Source organism: Lagopus muta, chromosome 1 (genome assembly GCF_023343835.1).
Source record: "Lagopus muta isolate bLagMut1 chromosome 1, bLagMut1 primary, whole genome shotgun sequence".
NCBI lineage: Eukaryota > Metazoa > Chordata > Aves > Galliformes > Phasianidae > Lagopus > Lagopus muta.
The window spans coordinates 179,427,633-179,444,496 of NC_064433.1; the positions used below are offsets into that span (position 1 = coordinate 179,427,633).

At 43.0% G+C, this 16,864-nt stretch overlaps 1 protein-coding gene across 7 annotated transcripts; it reads left to right on the plus strand.

Annotated features, from left to right (window-relative positions):
* The first annotated feature begins 281 nt into the window (after nt 1-281).
* On the plus strand, nt 282-14,471 carry MSANTD4 (Myb/SANT DNA binding domain containing 4 with coiled-coils). Of its 7 annotated transcripts, none has more exons than XM_048946633.1 (5): nt 377-395; nt 8,177-8,209; nt 10,587-10,649; nt 11,404-12,029; nt 13,577-14,471. In XM_048946633.1, the coding sequence occupies exons 4-5, from the start codon at nt 11,568-11,570 to the stop codon at nt 14,147-14,149; spliced, it is 1,035 nt and encodes a 344-aa protein (XP_048802590.1). In that variant the 5' UTR covers nt 377-395; nt 8,177-8,209; nt 10,587-10,649; nt 11,404-11,567; the 3' UTR covers nt 14,150-14,471. The 7 variants fall into 7 exon arrangements, with proteins under 7 accessions (XP_048802673.1, XP_048802831.1, XP_048802590.1 ...); XM_048946470.1 differs by lacking the exon at nt 377-395 and adding an exon at nt 406-447; XM_048946552.1 differs by lacking the exon at nt 377-395 and adding an exon at nt 510-528.
* Nucleotides 14,472-16,864: the final 2,393 nt, after the last annotated feature.

Below are 16,864 nucleotides of genomic sequence, written 5' to 3' on the forward strand. Positions count from 1 at the left end.
CGAGCCTCACCGCGGGAACCCATCCTCACCACAACCCAACCGCACAGCCCCAACGCCTCACCAAGCACAAGAAACGTGCCGCCGGAAAGTCATAGAGTGCTAGGCGGGCTCTGGCAGAAGCTAGCCAATCATCGGAAGGCATCGGTAAGACAAGCAGCGGCCGCAGCCAATGCTGTATGGGGCTGCGCGAGCGGTATCCCCGCGGGGGAGTTACGGCGCTCAGAAGCTTATTCGGGGCATTACGGCGCGTCTAGGAGGGTGGGACAGGAGAGAACAAGCGACGGGCCTCAACAGCCAATAGTCGTTCGGGAAGGACTGATGGGCACTCAGCTCGCCCAATAGGAAGGTGTCGGTCGTTAAAGGGCCGGCGACCCGGTGGGGTGAGTTGGGCGTAGGTGAGTAATGTGTGCGGCTCCTGGGGCGGGCGCGGTTCTCGGTGGGTCTGAGGTAGTATGGTTCCCGGCGCCTTACGGGGGGCCGCTCGCCCGGTCCGCAGCCTTTGGTCCCTTTGTGCACTCTCAATCACGGGTAGCGTTGAGGCGGCAGCCCGCTGCCCTCCCGTGAGGGGTGCGGGGTCCCTCGGTCTCCGAGTCGGTTGCCCGGAAGCCCGGCGTGGGGAGGGACGTCGGCGGGGTTGTCTGTCGCCTTTGTTCCCTGCGAGGGCTCCCGGCGGGGCCGGGCCGTGTCTGATAGGAGGGCCGAGGCTGGGGGCTATGCGGCCTCCTTTCTCTCTTCCTCCTCCGGTTCTGAACTGAGCGGTGGGGTTTGGGTTGCGCGTTAGGAAGAAGCTCTTCACTGAAAGGGAAGCTGATCAGAGCTGTGGTGCCCCATCCCTGCAGGTGTTCAGTGCCAGGTTGGATGGGCCCTGGGCAGCCTCAGCTGCTGGGGGGCAACCAGCCCGTGGTGGGGGGTTGGGACTGGATGGGCCTTGGGGTCATTTCCCACCTGAACTGTTCTGTGTGTATGGTTGTACCAATTGAACCATCTCTGAGTACTTAAATTTGACCCGTGCCAGTACAACCATCTGTTCAGAACCACACCTGAAGTTTTCCAGAAAGCCATGGATTAGTATTGTGTGAAGAGTGCCCAATTCTCAAATTTGGTGTTAGAAAATTAGGTTACAGGGCCTCCTGATCTAATGCTTATTTCTTTTCGTTATTTATTTTTTCTGGAAATTTCAAATATGAAGACAACCACCAAGGCGTAATAACAAAAAAGAAATCTGTATATATATGTGTGTATATATATATAAGTTATTTAATAGGACTCTGTGAGATTTTTTGGTGTTGGTTATGACTTTTTCACAGGATCACAGAATGGCCCAGGTTGGAAGGGACCTCAAGGATCATGAAGCTCCAACGCCCCTGCCACATGCAGGGCCACCAACCTCCCCATTTAATACTAGACCAGGCTGCCCAGGGCCCCATCCAACCTGGCCTTGAACACCTCCAGGGATGGAGCATCCACAACCTCTCTGGGCAGCCTGTGTTGCTTGTGTGTTGGTTTTTGTTGTTTTTGTTTTTAAACGTACCATTCTAGCATGTGTTCACACAGCGAGATGCGAGGAAGGGTAACACAGCGGCAGAGTGTAGATGCCTCTGCTGTATTTTGAGGTTATGTCACGGATTTGACCAGATCAATCTATGTCCGTGACAGGGGCGACAGGCCTCTGCCCTCCCCCCCCCACCCCAGTCCCACAAAAATGGGAAGGAAGGAAGGGAGGAAAAGAACAGCGGCAACAATCTATGGAGGAAAACTTATTTTACTATAATATTGGAATACAAGATAACACAATAGATACAATTTAATTGCAATTGAGATTAATAAATCAGACAAGATGAGAGAGAGAGAGTTCCCGGGACCGATTCAAACCTGAAAAGCTTGGAACGGCTAGGAAAGCACCCTCCAGCACCCACTGCAAGGCAGCAAGAGAGCGCCCCCCCCCCACCCGGAAGGGACAGATCCCGTGACTTCTGTAATGTACAGGGATAGGTACTTGGAATTGGGGCAGTGACACTTTAATGCCCCGTACACTACATGATGTTTTGATGTGGAATACTGAAACCCAAAAACAAAAAAATAAAAACAAAAAACATAGAACCATGACATTCCACCCCTTATTCTACATCGTTACATCATGCTTAAAATATATATACATATATACAAACAAACAAAAAATGATTAAAATGCACACATGGCTATATACATATACATAGAATTAGTAACTGCACTCCCCCGGCATCAAGTTTCCTTGTGGTACACACTGGACATCCCCATTCTTCTGCATTACCCACCAAGTGGATCCTGGTCCCTGGGCAAAAACTGTACCACGGAGAGGTTTGCCCTTTCCAGAAGCTGGAAGAACCCAAACTGCCTTTCCTAACATGTTCTTTACATGTACAACAGGGACTTTATCTCCCTCTACAGTATGTAGGGAACTGGATTGATTAGGACCATCACGATTAATAGATCCTCTGGTATTGACTAACCAGGTGGCTTCTGCCAAATGCTTCTCCCAGTGCTTAAATGTTCCGCCACCCAGTGCTTTTAGCATTGTTTTTAACAATCCATTGTATCGTTCAATTTTACCAGAGGCTGGTGCATGATAGGGAATATGGTAAATCCACTCGATGCCATGATCTTTGGCCCAAGTATTTACAAGAGAATTTTTGAAATGAGTCCCATTATCTGATTCAATCCTTTCTGGGGTGCCATGTCGCCACAGGACTTGTTTCTCGAGACCCAGTATGGTGTTTCGGGCGGTAGCATGGGGTACTGCATATGTTTCAAGCCACCCAGTGGTTGCCTCCACCATAGTAAGCACATAATGCTTACCATTGCGAGATCGTGGCAAGGTGATATAATCAACCTGCCATGCCTCCCCATATTTGTACTTTTGCCATCGCCCTTCTTCCCACAGAGGTTTCATCCTCTTGGCTTGTTTGATGATGGCACATGTTTCACAGTTATGAATGACCTGTGCAATGGCATCCATAGTTAAGTCCACCCCTCGGTCTCTAGCCCATTTGTATGTTGCATCTCTCCCTTGATGACCTGAGGTCTCATGGGCCCACCGAGCCAGAAATAATTCACCCTTGTTCTGCCAGTCCAGGTTTATTTGAGCCACCTCAATTCTGGCAGCTCGGTCTACCTGATGGTTATTTTGCTGTTCTTCAGTAGCCCGACTCTTGGGCACATGAGCATCTACATGGCGCACCTTTACAACCATAGTCTTTGTTCGGGCAGCAATGTCTTTCCACAGTTCAGCAGCCCAAATAGGTTTACCCCTTCTTTGCCAGTTATTTTGCTCCCACTGCTGTAACCACCCCCATAAGGCATTTGCTACCATCCATGAGTCAGTGTAAAGATAGAGCATTGGCCACCTCTCCCGTTCAGCGACATCTAAGGCCAGTTGGACAGCCTTTACCTCTGCAAATTGGCTTGATTCGCCTTTCCCTTCAGTGGCCTCTGCAACTTGTCGTGTGGGGCTCCACACAGCAGATTTCCATCTGCGATGTTTTCCCACAATACGACACGATCCATCTGTGAACAGGGCATATTTCTTTTCATTCTCTGGTAGTTCATTGTATGGTGGGGCTTCTTTAGCACGTGATACTTCTTCTGCTGGTGGTGTTCCAAACTTTTTACCTTCAGGCCAGTCCATGATGACTTCTAGGATTCCTGGACGGCTGAGGTTCCCCATCCGTGCTCGTTGTGTAATCAGTGCAATCCACTTACTCCAAGTGGCATCAGTAGCATGATGGGTGGAGGGAACCTTTCCTTTAAACATCCAGTTCAGCACTGGCAGTCGAGGTGCCAGAAGGAGCTGTGTTTCAGTACCGACTACTTCAGAAGTAGCCCGAACCCCTTCATAAGCAGCTAAGATCTCCTTCTCAGTTGGAGTGTAGCGCTCTTCAGACCCTCTGTATGCCCGACTCCAGAATCCCAGGGGTCGGCCTCTGGTCTCTCCTGAGGCTCTTTGCCACAAACTCCAAGTGGGACCGTTCTCTCCAGCAGCAGTGTAGAGGATGTTCTTTATACCCTGCCCCGTTCGTACTGGCCCTAGGGCCACGGCACGGGCTATCTCCTGTTTAATCTGTTCAAAAGCCTGCTGCTGCTCAGGGCCCCATGTAAACTCATTTCTCATTCGCGTCACATAATAAAGGGGGCTTACAATGAGGCTGTAGTTTGGAACATGCATTCTCCAAAAGCCCACTGCACCCAGAAAAGATTGTGTCTCTCTTTTGCTAGTGGGTGGAGACATAGCAGTGATTTTGTCGATCACATCTGTCGGGATGTGACGACGGCCATCTTGCCACTTTATACCTAGGAACTGAATCTCCTGGGCAGGTCCTTTCACTTTGCTTCGCTTAATAGCAAAACCAGCACTCAGAAGAATTTGGATCATTCGCTCTCCTTTTGTAAAGACTTCTTCTGCTGTATCGCCCCACACAATGATGTCATCAATGTACTGCAGGTGCTCAGGAGCGCTGCCCTGTTCCAATACAGTTTGAATCAACCCATGGCAGATGGTCGGGCTGTGTTTCCACCCCTGGGGCAAACGGTTCCAGGTATACTGAATGCCCCTCCATGTGAAAGCAAACTGTGGCTTACATTCTTTGGCCAAAGGGATGGAAAAGAAGGCATTAGCAATGTCAATGGTGGCATACCATTTGGCCGTTTTTGACTCCAGTTCATACTGGAGTTCTAACATGTCCGGCACAGCAGCACTCAGTGGGGGTGTGACTTCATTCAGGCCACGGTAGTCCACCGTCAGCCTCCATTCTCCACTGGCTTTACGCACTGGCCATATGGGGCTGTTAAAAGGCGAGTGAGTTTTGCTGATCACTCCCTGGCTCTCTAGTTGACGAATTAACTTATGAATAGGGAGCAAAGAATCCCTGTTGGTGCGGTACTGACGCCTGTGCACCACTTTTGTAGCAATTGGTACCTGTTGCTCTTTTACTCGCAGCAGCCCCACAACAGATGGATCTTCTGACAGGCCAGGCAAAACAGACAGCTGCTTAATGTTGTCTGTGTCCACAGCAGCTATTCCAAAGGCCCATCGATACCCCTTAGGATCCTTGAAATGCCCCCTTCTGAGATAATCAATACCTAGTATACATGGAGCCCCTGGGCCCGTCACAATAGGATGTTTTTGCCAGTCCTTACCAGTGAGGCTTATCTCGGCCTCCAACACAGTCAATTCTTGAGAGCCCCCGGTCACTCCAGAAATATGGATTGATTCTGTCCCTTCATGACTCGAGGGCATCAGAGTGCACTGTGCACCAGTGTCCACCAGGGCCTTATATTTCAGTGGTTCTGATGTGCCAGGCCATCGAATCCACACAGTCCAATATACTCTATTATCCCTTTCCCCCCCCTGACTGAGGGCAGGGCCCCTCTATTCATTACCTGTGGTAACTGGAGCAACTGCACTGGTGGTAGATCTGCCTTGTAATTCTTTCACCCGGGCTCGTAGTACAGGAGTAGGTTGACCGTGCCACTTCCCCATGTCTTCTCCATGGTCACGTAGGTAATACCATAAGGTAATTCGCGGTGTATTATTCCTTGCTTGAGCCGGAGAGCGTCTGCCTCTAACAGCTGAGATTTTTGATCGTGCACGTAAGAAGGAAGGTTCATCGTCTTTAGTTAGGTGGGCTCGCCAAAATTTCATCATCTCCTTCACCTCCTTCGCTAGACTTATTTGATTATCCTGATCTTCATCCAGCGTCTCTGATACTGTTACAGGTTTGTCACGGTTAATCAGTTGAGACACTTGCTCCGTCATTCTTGATATTGCAGCAACGGCAGAATGAATTGGGGACAGCAATTGTTCGTAGTTTTGGAGCGTAACAATTAATTCATAAATTAAGGGCGTTCTCTGTTGTTCTTGGTATCTGTCACACGCTGACGTTAGTGTAGCGGCATATTTGTCCGGCGCTGTTGTCACGATTTTCTGCCATATCTCAGGTGTTGTCCTCACTCTTTCAGGGTCGCGGTTTTGTTGTGGGTGGTTAGGAACAAAGTCAGGGTCATACAGCATTTCCACCACGCCTATTTCCCTCAAATACTGGATACCCTTTTCAACTGTATCCCATTTTTTCATTGCAATCTTCAAGCTATTTTTGAAGGGATACTTTTCCTTCACAGCTGTTAACACTCGTTCCCAGAGGGAGGCAGCCTCATCTGAACACCGACTAATTCCTCTATCAATAGCTGGATCTCTGGCAATGGCACCTAGTTGGCGAGCTTCATTACCATCCAGAGACAAGCTATGGGCCCCACTGTCCCAACAGCGAACCAACCAGGAAACAATACTTTCATTCAGGCGCCGTGTGAACTCCTTTCTTGAACCTTGGATTTCAGTCATCTTTAGAGGCCGGCGAGTAGTAATAGAGACTTCCTCTTCATCACTATCTTCTGCATGTCTCTTAGTTTTCGCTTTTGCCTTTCGCGATGGTGGTGGTTCTGAGGAGGGCCCCTCGCCTGGATCTTCCTCCTCCTCCTCCTCTTCTCTTTTTCGTTCAAGACGCGAAGACACTCGTTTCCATTTCTTGCCCTCCACAGGAGCAACCGGTATTGTTACTGGTGTCTCCTTTGATTGATTAGATTTGACTTGGGGATTTTCCCCTTTGGCTTGAACCTCAGCTCGGAAACTCTCTCTCTCCCGAATGGTATTATATAGGGCACGGTAAGCACAAGCCAAACCCCAAATAAGTTGTACCTCCTTAGATTTATGTAAGCCGCATAGTCCCTGATTCAAATACTGGCTTAGTTTCTCAGGATCCCACAGGTGTTCAAGAGTAAAATCCCATGACACTGCGGGTCCCCATGCTTCTAAGACCTTTCCTAAACCTCTCCATATTCCCTGCCAGTCATCATTCTCTGGTTTCGGAAGAGACTCCTTCCTCTTATTATTCACAATTATGAATACAATCAGAGAACTTAATGACATGCACACCAACATGAGTATTAATTCAAGATTCGAAAAACGTTTGACAAACCGAGAAGAAAACCTGGAGACTGGTCTGAACATCGTGTTGTTTGTAAAATTAGCTATTCCATTTGGGATGTAGTTGTTTGTGAAATTAGCCATTCCTTCTGGGATGTAGTTGTTTGAGAAATTAGCCATTCCTTCTGGGATGTAAATGTCAAAATTCAAATCATACCACATTGCAAATAGGTAAAACATAGGTGTCTCCATCAGTGCCCTTAGATAGTTATATACGGATGCAATTCCAAAACACACAAGTGTGAGATGGATTATTGGCCAGTAGGTTGTGACTAACACCATTGCTTTAAATCCTTTACCCAGCACCCCCACGATAACGAGTGGGTTCATCGCTGGTGCTTGCTAAAAAAGGGTTAATGAATTGAAGCTAACAAGAGGAGGGGAAAAAAAAAGAAAAAAGGCACTACTCAGACTAAGTAGTGCTCAAAGTTTACAAATATCCCAGAACACTGGCAGTACGCCTAATCTTTCAAGGTCAGGTTTTCCAGCACAGAAACCTGAACTACTGATAATGCTCCCTAACGAAGCTCTCTAAGAGCAGAGAGAAAAAGAGATTCGTTCAAAAAGTTAAAAAGCAGTTGAGCCCCACGTTGGGCGCCAAAAATCTGTCACGGATTTGACCAGATCAATCTATGTCCGTGACAGGGGCGACAGGCCTCTGCCCTCCCCCCCCCCACCCCAGTCCCACAAAAATGGGAAGGAAGGAAGGGAGGAAAAGAACAGCGGCAACAATCTATGGAGGAAAACTTATTTTACTATAATATTGGAATACAAGATAACACAATAGATACAATTTAATTGCAATTGAGATTAATAAATCAGACAAGATGAGAGAGAGAGAGTTCCCGGGACCGATTCAAACCTGAAAAGCTTGGAACGGCTTGGAAAGCACCCTCCAGCACCCACTGCAAGGCAGCAAGAGAGCGCCCCCCCCACCCGGAAGGGACAGATCCCGTGACTTCTGTAATGTACAGGGATAGGTACTTGGAATTGGGGCAGTGACACTTTAATGCCCCGTACACTACATGATGTTTTGATGTGGAATACTGAAACCCAAAAACAAAAAAATAAAAACAAAAAACATAGAACCATGACAGGTTATGAATCTTATGTATGTTTATGGATTGTTCAATTTAGTTTCATAATACTGTTTCATTTCAGCAACAACAAATAGTTCCAGTTTCCAGACCAGAGGTGAGGTCCTTCTTAACCTTCAGTTTGATTTTGGCCTGACAGGACTGTATCAATAAACTCAGTGTTACGTTGCTGGCTCTCCTGTGCACACCTTGAAAGCTTTCTGTTATCTCATGATGAAAAACCCTTCTCTTTCTCTAGACAGCACTTTGCATTTGTACCCAAATGGGGCACATTTTGCATTTGCATTCTGAGTAATGTGTGCACAGCTGCTAGTCACATCAGAGCCTGTTTGCATCATTTGTCACTTCTCAGGGATTTCTCTGTCACATAGCCAGGCTTTTGTCATCTCTTCTCTAATCTGCTTATCCCTTTTCTGAGTGAACCACTTTTATTCCCAACTGGTACACTTAGAATTTATTTGCTGTAGAATCTTCTGCTAACGACACAAAAACGTTGAGGTCTTACGGTTCTGATTTCGGTAAAATCTGAAATGTTTGTCTGGAATTATTTCTGAATGAGTGTTTTCTTGTTTTAGATCTCAAACTAGAAATTAAACATGCTTTATGTTTTGTTCTTGTAAATTAATCTTTTCAAATTGCTGATAAGTTGTTTTTGTTCTTTCTTTGTAGCAATTTAGAATGTGTACAAATCCTTGCCTGTTATCATTCATGACTGTTAAATAGTTTAAGCATGTGGCAGTTCATTTTTTCTTAATTAAAAGTTATATCCTGGACACCATCCAGAAATATCAAAGTATTAGAACCAGAATTTTACCAAACTCAGCTTTATTTAGGTAATAATGCTTTTTATTTAATATATCAGAAAGGTAATGGTTCTGTTGTGAAATAAGTCCAAATCTGCTCATCTATATGCTGCTAAGATAATTCATTAGCACCACTTGTATTAATGAAAAAGGAAACGTCTTCAGTGAGGCAGTGTGCTTTCAGAAGGCAAAGAGTTAGAAATAGTGAGGTGTGCTTTACAATTAGAGAGTAATAACCAAGAGTTTTAAAATAGGTAGGCTTCACCGTTGCTCTCAGTGGCTTATATCATATATGCTATAGGACAAAAACAAAAGAACGCTATGCAAAATGGCATTTTATGCCATGGGTTCCCAGTGTAGTAACGCAGTGCTTGACCTGTAACTTAAAATGCAAATCCAAGATTTGGTTCTTGTGGAAGAGTGGATGGGCGATCAGGGCAGTGATGCAGAGCACCTGGGTGAGCAGTAGTGGGACTGACCTGCAGGGTGACCTGGCAGCTGTGCTTTTTAACTTGTGACCTGGCCTACAGCTAAGAGGAAAGCTCAGCTGCCTATCTTCCACGGTCATGTAGAATTGCATTTAAAAAATAGCATGGAGGAAAATTGATTTAAAAACCTGAATCTGGTATTTAGGTAACCTAAAAGACAGCTAATTATTAATACATCCAAGAGTTTGATGTATCTGGTTTGCGAGTACTTGGGGAAATCTGACCCATTGTCCAATAGATAACCAACTGCTTGGATGTCTACTTAAGTACTTGCTTAAATTCAAGAAGTTCTACCAATTTCAGTAAAAATAAGTGAGTTTTGACTTCAAACAAAGGTTTGGTGCCTTGGTAGTGGTAAATCAGAAAAATTGTCTATGCTTTGTGTTAGACTCCTACATAACTCAGGATCAGGCCTTGGGCAACCTGTGGATGTTCCTGTTCACTGCTGAGGGGGTCAGACTAGACGACATTCAGAGGTCCCTTCCAACTCGAAGGATTCTGTGATTCTGTAACTCTTTGTGCTTACACACATGTACACACATTTTCTGAAGTAGCAGGCACCAGGAATTCAGCTTAATTCAGCTTTTTATTTATCAGTTCAGAATAACTGTCTCATTAACAGTAGAACTTCTAAAAGCAGTCTTAGTTCTTTCTGTGTATCAGTAGCTCTTCTGGAGAACTTACCTGGTGAATGACTTTTAGAAAGTTTTTAACGTAAACACTGAAGATGAATTTGAGTTTAATAGATAGATCAAGAAATTAAATTGCTATAAAGGCAGAAAAGAACTAACAATGTAGTTAGGATTTGAAAAGCAAAGTACCAAAAAAATTGATTTACTGCCAGAGAGGAGTAAGTATGGTGCTGCTTCCTTGAAAGCCCAAATATCTTTTCATGGCAAACATATAATAATGAAGGTTAAAGGAGAAGTTTAAAGATCAGGTAAAAGGTCTCTGAAAAAAAGTACTTATATAATTCTAGCAGATACAGAGATACAATGCTGTGTTGTAAGTCTGATTTTTTTTTAGATGGCAGAAAGTTGGGGGTGGGTTGTTTTTTCTGTTTTTGGTTTTTAATACTGGTCATGGCAAGAGGCGCATCTACATTACAGCCCTAAGTCTTAGTATATATTTCAATCATTCTCTGTTCTCAAGATGAGTTATTATTTTCTTATTTTATTTTCAGAAGGGCAGGAAGCTTCGTACATCTTAAATAGAAATATGCAGCTTGCAAAACTTGGAAAACTTTGTAAGTAAGCTAGTTATGTACAACATAACAGTGCATAGGGGATGCAGACTGTAAACTGTTATGTGCTTTGTCCCCAAATGGGGAGTTTTTAATGTTCTGATGTGTACGTTTTATAGAGTTGTGCACTGTGTCCAAGATCAGCTTCCTCTAGCATCAGGCACAGGATCAGCCATAGCTGCGGTAGAGCAGAGCTTTGAGTCTGACATTAACTGAAGCATTTTACAGTGCAAGGGCTGTGGAGCAGGGCTTTAACGTGCAGAAGTGATGGCTTATTCCTTGACCCGTTTCTTAGAGCAGCATGTCAAACTAGAAGTAGTTAAAAAAGGTTTCAGCAAATTCATTTGCCTAGACATGTTGTTTCTGAAGTAACAATGTAAACAATCTTAGCTTCTTTTTGAAATACCTTAGTATTCAGACTAAGATGTATATGTCGAACTCCAGCCTTAAGCATAGCCCAACAGGCAAAACTGTAAGAGCTACAGGAAAACAGCTATATTTTTGTAATGGAAATATCAACTCAACCTTAACAGTTTATGACAGATATATTAATAGATTTATAATTCATATGAGTTTATGGGAGCTCATCAACAGCTACTTTAAATTCAGAGTGTAACAAAATTGTTTTCTTCTAACAGATGAGCGGTATGTTCAGAATGTACACTTCCTTAATGGGTGATTTTGGAGCCAAGCTCATTAAATAGAAATATACAGTGTATACCTTTGAGATTTATTTTGTTTGCTCTTTTTCTCCTAGGAACCCTGAGGAATAGGAAAATACTACAAAGTGAAGACAAAACACATCTATCGAGAGCTGATCTCTGCTTTCATTGTTTTTTAAACTTTGTGTTAATAACTGCTTAGTGTCAAATAGCCTCTGTAATCTGCTGTGCTAAAATTATTAGCTTAAAGCTGGAAAAAATGAAACAATTGAAAAGAAAAAGGAAAAGTAATTTTAGTGTTCAGGAAACGCAAACTCTCCTTAAGGAAATCAGAAAAAGGAGAGAAGTACTCTTTTCAAAACAACTTAATACAACAATTAATGAGATGAAGCGGAAAGCGTGGGAGGAAATAGCAGAGTGTGTGAATGCTGTAGGTGAAGGTGAGCAAAGAACAGGTACAGAAGTGAAAAGGAGATACCTTGACTGGAGAGCGCTCATGAAGAGGAAGCGTCTGAATGCAAACATCAAGGCAGTTGGTGCAGGGTTTCACCTTCCTTCATCCGACTTAGATGACTCTCTCAATGAAGATATGGATGACAAAATGGGGTTTGCAAATGAATCTAGTTTTGAATGGCAGAACATTACTGACTTCAGAGAAGCAGGTGGGTCTTTAACAGAAATCAAAGTAGAAGAAGAAGAGGAGGATCCACAGAATTTTGAAGTAAGTGACTGGCGTGCATTACCTATATGCAATAATGGTTGTTTTCCAACCTCACGAGGGCTTTTCAGTGTGCTTCATTAGCATCAGTTTTTGCTTTGTCTGAATGTGTGAATTAAGTAGTAGAAACAATTGTGCTTCAGAGAGAAGGCATTCAAATCTAGCTGTTTGCAGCGGTGTGTAAGGTTGGTAACCCTCAATGCAAGTGTGTATTTGAATGTGTTTTCCATTTCTGTATGTCAGAGATAGGAATTATTTCAATCAGTAGAATGAAAATACATTACTTAAGGATATTGGCTGTTTTAATACTTAGGGTATCAGAATGGATGAGTGGAGAAGGGAGGTGCACCTCTTTAACAAATGAAAGTGTGTGTTACCTGGAGGTACAGAAAGAAAGAAATGGAATATTCTTTGCATTTCTTAAAATGAGACCACAGGAGATGAAAATATTATCTGAATAAATCAGTCAGCCATTCCTCTGTCAGAATTGTGGCTGTGAAACTGTGGGCAGGTTGCTATTTTTAGTAGCATTGTAGCTATTCTGAGATAGTGAGACTGAAATCAAATGTTTGATGTTTGTTGTTGTTTTGTTTTTTTAATATGTGTTCAAATTGTGTCTAAGTTTAGTTGGAATGTATGCTGGGAAAAAAATACCAGCATAAGCTCTTAAAAATGGTAATGGGAGCTGCTGCCTCACAGCTGGTGCAGAAAGGTGTCAGTCTTCTCTAAAACTGAAATATTGGTAGTTTCTCTCATTGCTTTACATTGTTTTCTGAACCCATGTCTTCCTCCGTTTGCCTTCCATTTGCAGTATTCGTAATGGGAAACAATAGTCTCTTCTGTATTATGGTGTACAGCACATAGCTCTTGCAGGATTACAGCCTTCAGGGTTCACCAAGAACAGTGGTACTAACCCCTTAATAATCCGTTCATGAGTGGTTTTTTAGCAAGAGTGGCAATATGAAATTGGTTAAACAAGTCCTGTTTATTGACCCACTTACACAGATTGAAGGGTTAGGACCATGTGAAAAATGCCAGATGGTTTTAAATACTGCGGTGTTAAATGTTTTTAGAAATTGAATCCTCGTGTTAATGAAGGCTGGGTTAGCTTTAATACCACATAGCCTGTGGATCCAACTGCTCTGGTAGATAATTAATCACAACAGATTGCTAGTGGTTTACATAAATGTCATTGAGCTTTGTGAAAAGTAAGGCCACCACATGGCTTTTAGGTGTAGTTTTCTGTTGGTGATTCTGACTGCTCTGTAATATCTATCATGCAGTGTTTTTTGTGCTACTCTTGCATGTCTATAGATAAACAGATTTTTTCATTACAAATATTAGCTTATAGATCAAGTGTCTCTCAAGCTATGTAATAACAAACGAAGTTTTTTAATCTAGCATGTTTATTTTGTAGAATGTAATTTCTGGAATTCTTTTTAAGATGCAGGAAAAAAAGCAGTCATCTGTTACTTTTAGTAAAGTTGTATATAATGCTATTCTAACAGAGAGAATGGGGTGTAATTCTTGTGTTGCATTCCTCTCTGCAGTTTCCTATTGAGGAAGAAGAGATTTTTTCATCAGTGTTGCCAGATTCAAAAAAAGAAAATGACTTACCAGATTTCACCCACATTGAGGAGTTTGGGAATCTCAGTTCTGCTCAAGCTAGATTAGCCTATGAAGATTCACACTTGCTTATAAATCTAGAGAAGCAGAAGGTGGAGCTGGAGAAGCAGCGATTAGATATTGAAGCTGAACGGTTGCAAGTGGAGAAGGAGCGCCTCCAAATTGAAAAAGAACGGCTGCGGCACATTGACTTGGAGCATGAGAGACTTCAGCTGGAGAAGGAGCGACTTCAAATCGAGCGTGAGAAACTGAGGCTAGAGACTCTGCGTGCTGAGAAACCTGCCCTGGAAAATGACCTCACCCCATCGGAAAAACCCATCATACAGCCTCTGGATCTAGAAACTGAGAAGTTAAAACTTGAAAAAGAACGCTTGCAGTTAGAGAAAGAAAGGTTGCAGTTCTTAAAATTTGAGTCAGAAAAGCTGCAGATTGAGAAGGAGCGCTTGCAAGTGGAGAAAGAACGCCTCAGAATTCAGAGAGAGGGTCTCTTGCAGTGAACTTCTCAACTGGAGTGTTAATGCTAGTGTTCTGTGTTGTGTAGAATATAGGTAGTTCTTTTTCTGATACTGAAACTGTTGTAAAGGTCTAATGTTCTTCTGTTCAGAGTTGAATGTTGATGTTGAACTGTGATAATAGAGAAAAAAAAATGGTGCTCAGTAAGTCAGTGTGCCTGTGTAAATATGCTTATATAATAAATTGCTTTTCAGTGTATCAGAACTAAGTGTTGTTATGTTCTCCTGTCTTCAGTACTATGTTGTATTTGTTATAAGTGTCCTTCTCCCAAGACACATTACTAAGAATCAAAACCAAGTGCTGTATTTCTTTTTTCTTTTTTTTTTAATACTGCACTAGCAGTTAGGGAGCATTAGAATAAGTCAGTACTTCTTGTGAGGGCCTCCTGCTGAGGGTAGTCCATGCAGTAAATAAGTATAATTAGAACGTAGTAACATACAGTCGTGATGTGCTTCATTAAACTTTATTTCCCCTTTTTGTTTTTTCCACTTCCACAGCTAAAAGGAGTACAATAACAGTTCAAGAAGTACCCTACAGTGGTGTTTAGTGTTGGAAGTGCAGGAGGTTGTGTTCTGCCTTCTTTGAAGTGATCATACCAGATAGTTACACATCAACCTACCTACCATAAGACTTTTGAATGCATTGGGTCATTAATGATGTTATGTGAAGTATTTCATGTCTTGATTACCTGTCAGTGTAGAATGGGAGCTTCGTAGCAGGAAGTGACAGCTGTCTGATCAATCTGTGATCGTCCCCTGAGGGATGGTTTATTTCTCGAAAGAGTTCAGCTGATGACAGGAGTCTTGGGAGTGAAGGCACAGGCTGAGCACAGGCTAACGAGAACTGAGCTTGATATTATGCTCTTGATATTAATTCTTCCTGGCCAGCACTGAGGTTCACGGAATCATAGAATGGCTTGTGTCAGAAGGGACCCCAGGGATCATCAAGTTCCAACCCCCTGCCACAGGCAGGGCCACCGATCTCCAGGCGGAGGTTTTTATGACTGATGCCGTACAGCGTGTTTCAGTTAGGTAAGCAGAAGTAGTTAGTGCTAAACGCCATCGTTTCATGTGTAATTTATTTGTTTCAATAAAAGCCTTGCTGTGATTTCATGTATGTATGAATCCCAACTGAGCCACATTTTACAATTCTCGTTTTTTTTGTGAGCAACTACCTTTTTTGATTCCATTTGAAACTGTGAGAATACTAAATCTAAATACATGTTGAGTGACTTAACATGGATTCTTGTGAAAGTAGATATATTTATACCACTATAGGATTACTTTTATCCTGCAGCAAAAACATTATTTTTTTATTATGGAGACAAGTGTGCTTCTACAGTGGAAATAAATTTGTCTACTGCAACCCAAAATTGCTCGAGACTATGTTTATTCAGAGCAGCATTTAAAAAGAAACTTGAATTCTTTTTATTTTTTATTTATTATGAATTGTGACACCCTAAAGATGCTGGTGTCTGTATTCCTTGTGTTGTGAGTGGGAGAAACAAGACATTTTGGGATGGGACTCAAGGAACGAGGGGCAACATCATCACCAGTGCAGGGGGTAGTGACCAGGTGGGCCACGCCAGCACACGGGATGCTGTTGTGGTCTTGTCTGTTAGAAGTACTTATCCAGGAAAGAGCAGATGTGGAGTCTGGCTTCTGTTTTGAGAGGCAATTAATGTTGCTGCTCAGCACTGGCACCTGTCTTTGTATTTTACTCTAGTTGAATGACTTAGCCATTAGAAAAATGGTTTGCATTTTATGTTGGGACATCTCTTGGGGCAAGATTTCCAAGCATTTTCCCAAGTGAGGAGAGTAAAAAAGTTGAGATATATCTGAATAATTCATTTTTCATTTCATAAATTTGAACACTCCCCCAAATGTGGATAGAGCTGCCTGCAAGCGGTTATTTCCTCCAACTGTCTGTTCAGCCTCCTAGGGAAATGATGGACCCCTTGGTTATACAGAACCTTTTGGAAAATACTGAATGGTGAAATTAAGTATTATCATAAATCATTGAAAATACAGTTTCAACATTAAAAGTAGATCAAATTATGGAGCTTAATACAATAATTTTCTAGCCTGCTTTTTTTTTTTTTTTTTTTTTTCCATACTAAAATTGCAGTCCTTTTGTAATTTAAATTTAAATGTCATATTTTCAAATACTAATCTTCAAACTCTTAAAACTTAATTGCTTCATTTAGCAATCTGGGTCCTGACAGCAAAGCCTAAAGGCAAAATTTAGGCCATGTAGATGTCACCAAAGTCAGGACGCACACAACTCAATTCCTACATAAAAGAAAGGCCAGTGGTTGTAAATAATCAGAGCGACATTCCCAGGCTCGGAGTCACTTTAAGACAAGGGGGAACAGTGTGCGTACAGAGGAAGAGGAAAATATTTGAGGGGGGAATGAAAGCAGAAGGGTAAAAATCAAATATTTGTTAGTGGGAAGGTGACTGAAGCTGGTGTCAGGTAAACTGTGTTGGAAATACCTCTACTGGTCATTGCAAGCTGTTTTATCAAGTTTTTATCAAGTTTGTTCCTGATGCACTGATGTCTGATCTCCTGGCTCTGTGGAGCCTGGTGGAAATATAACCATGGAAGAGGTGAGCTGAAGAACCAGCAAGTACCTACAAGGCCACTGAGAAATGGGTGCCATGCACTTTCCTGAGCTGCCTGAGGAACATGCACTGGGA

Excerpts from the sequence above, each read along its gene's own strand:
- MSANTD4 (XM_048946716.1), top strand. The coding sequence starts at position 11,568 with ATGAAACAATTGAAAAGAAAAAGGAAAAGTAATTTTAGTGTTCAGGAA. Across the intron at positions 12,030-13,576 it reads AGGATCCACAGAATTTTGAA|TTTCCTATTGAGGAAGAAGA; the intron begins GTAAGTGACTGG and ends TCCTCTCTGCAG.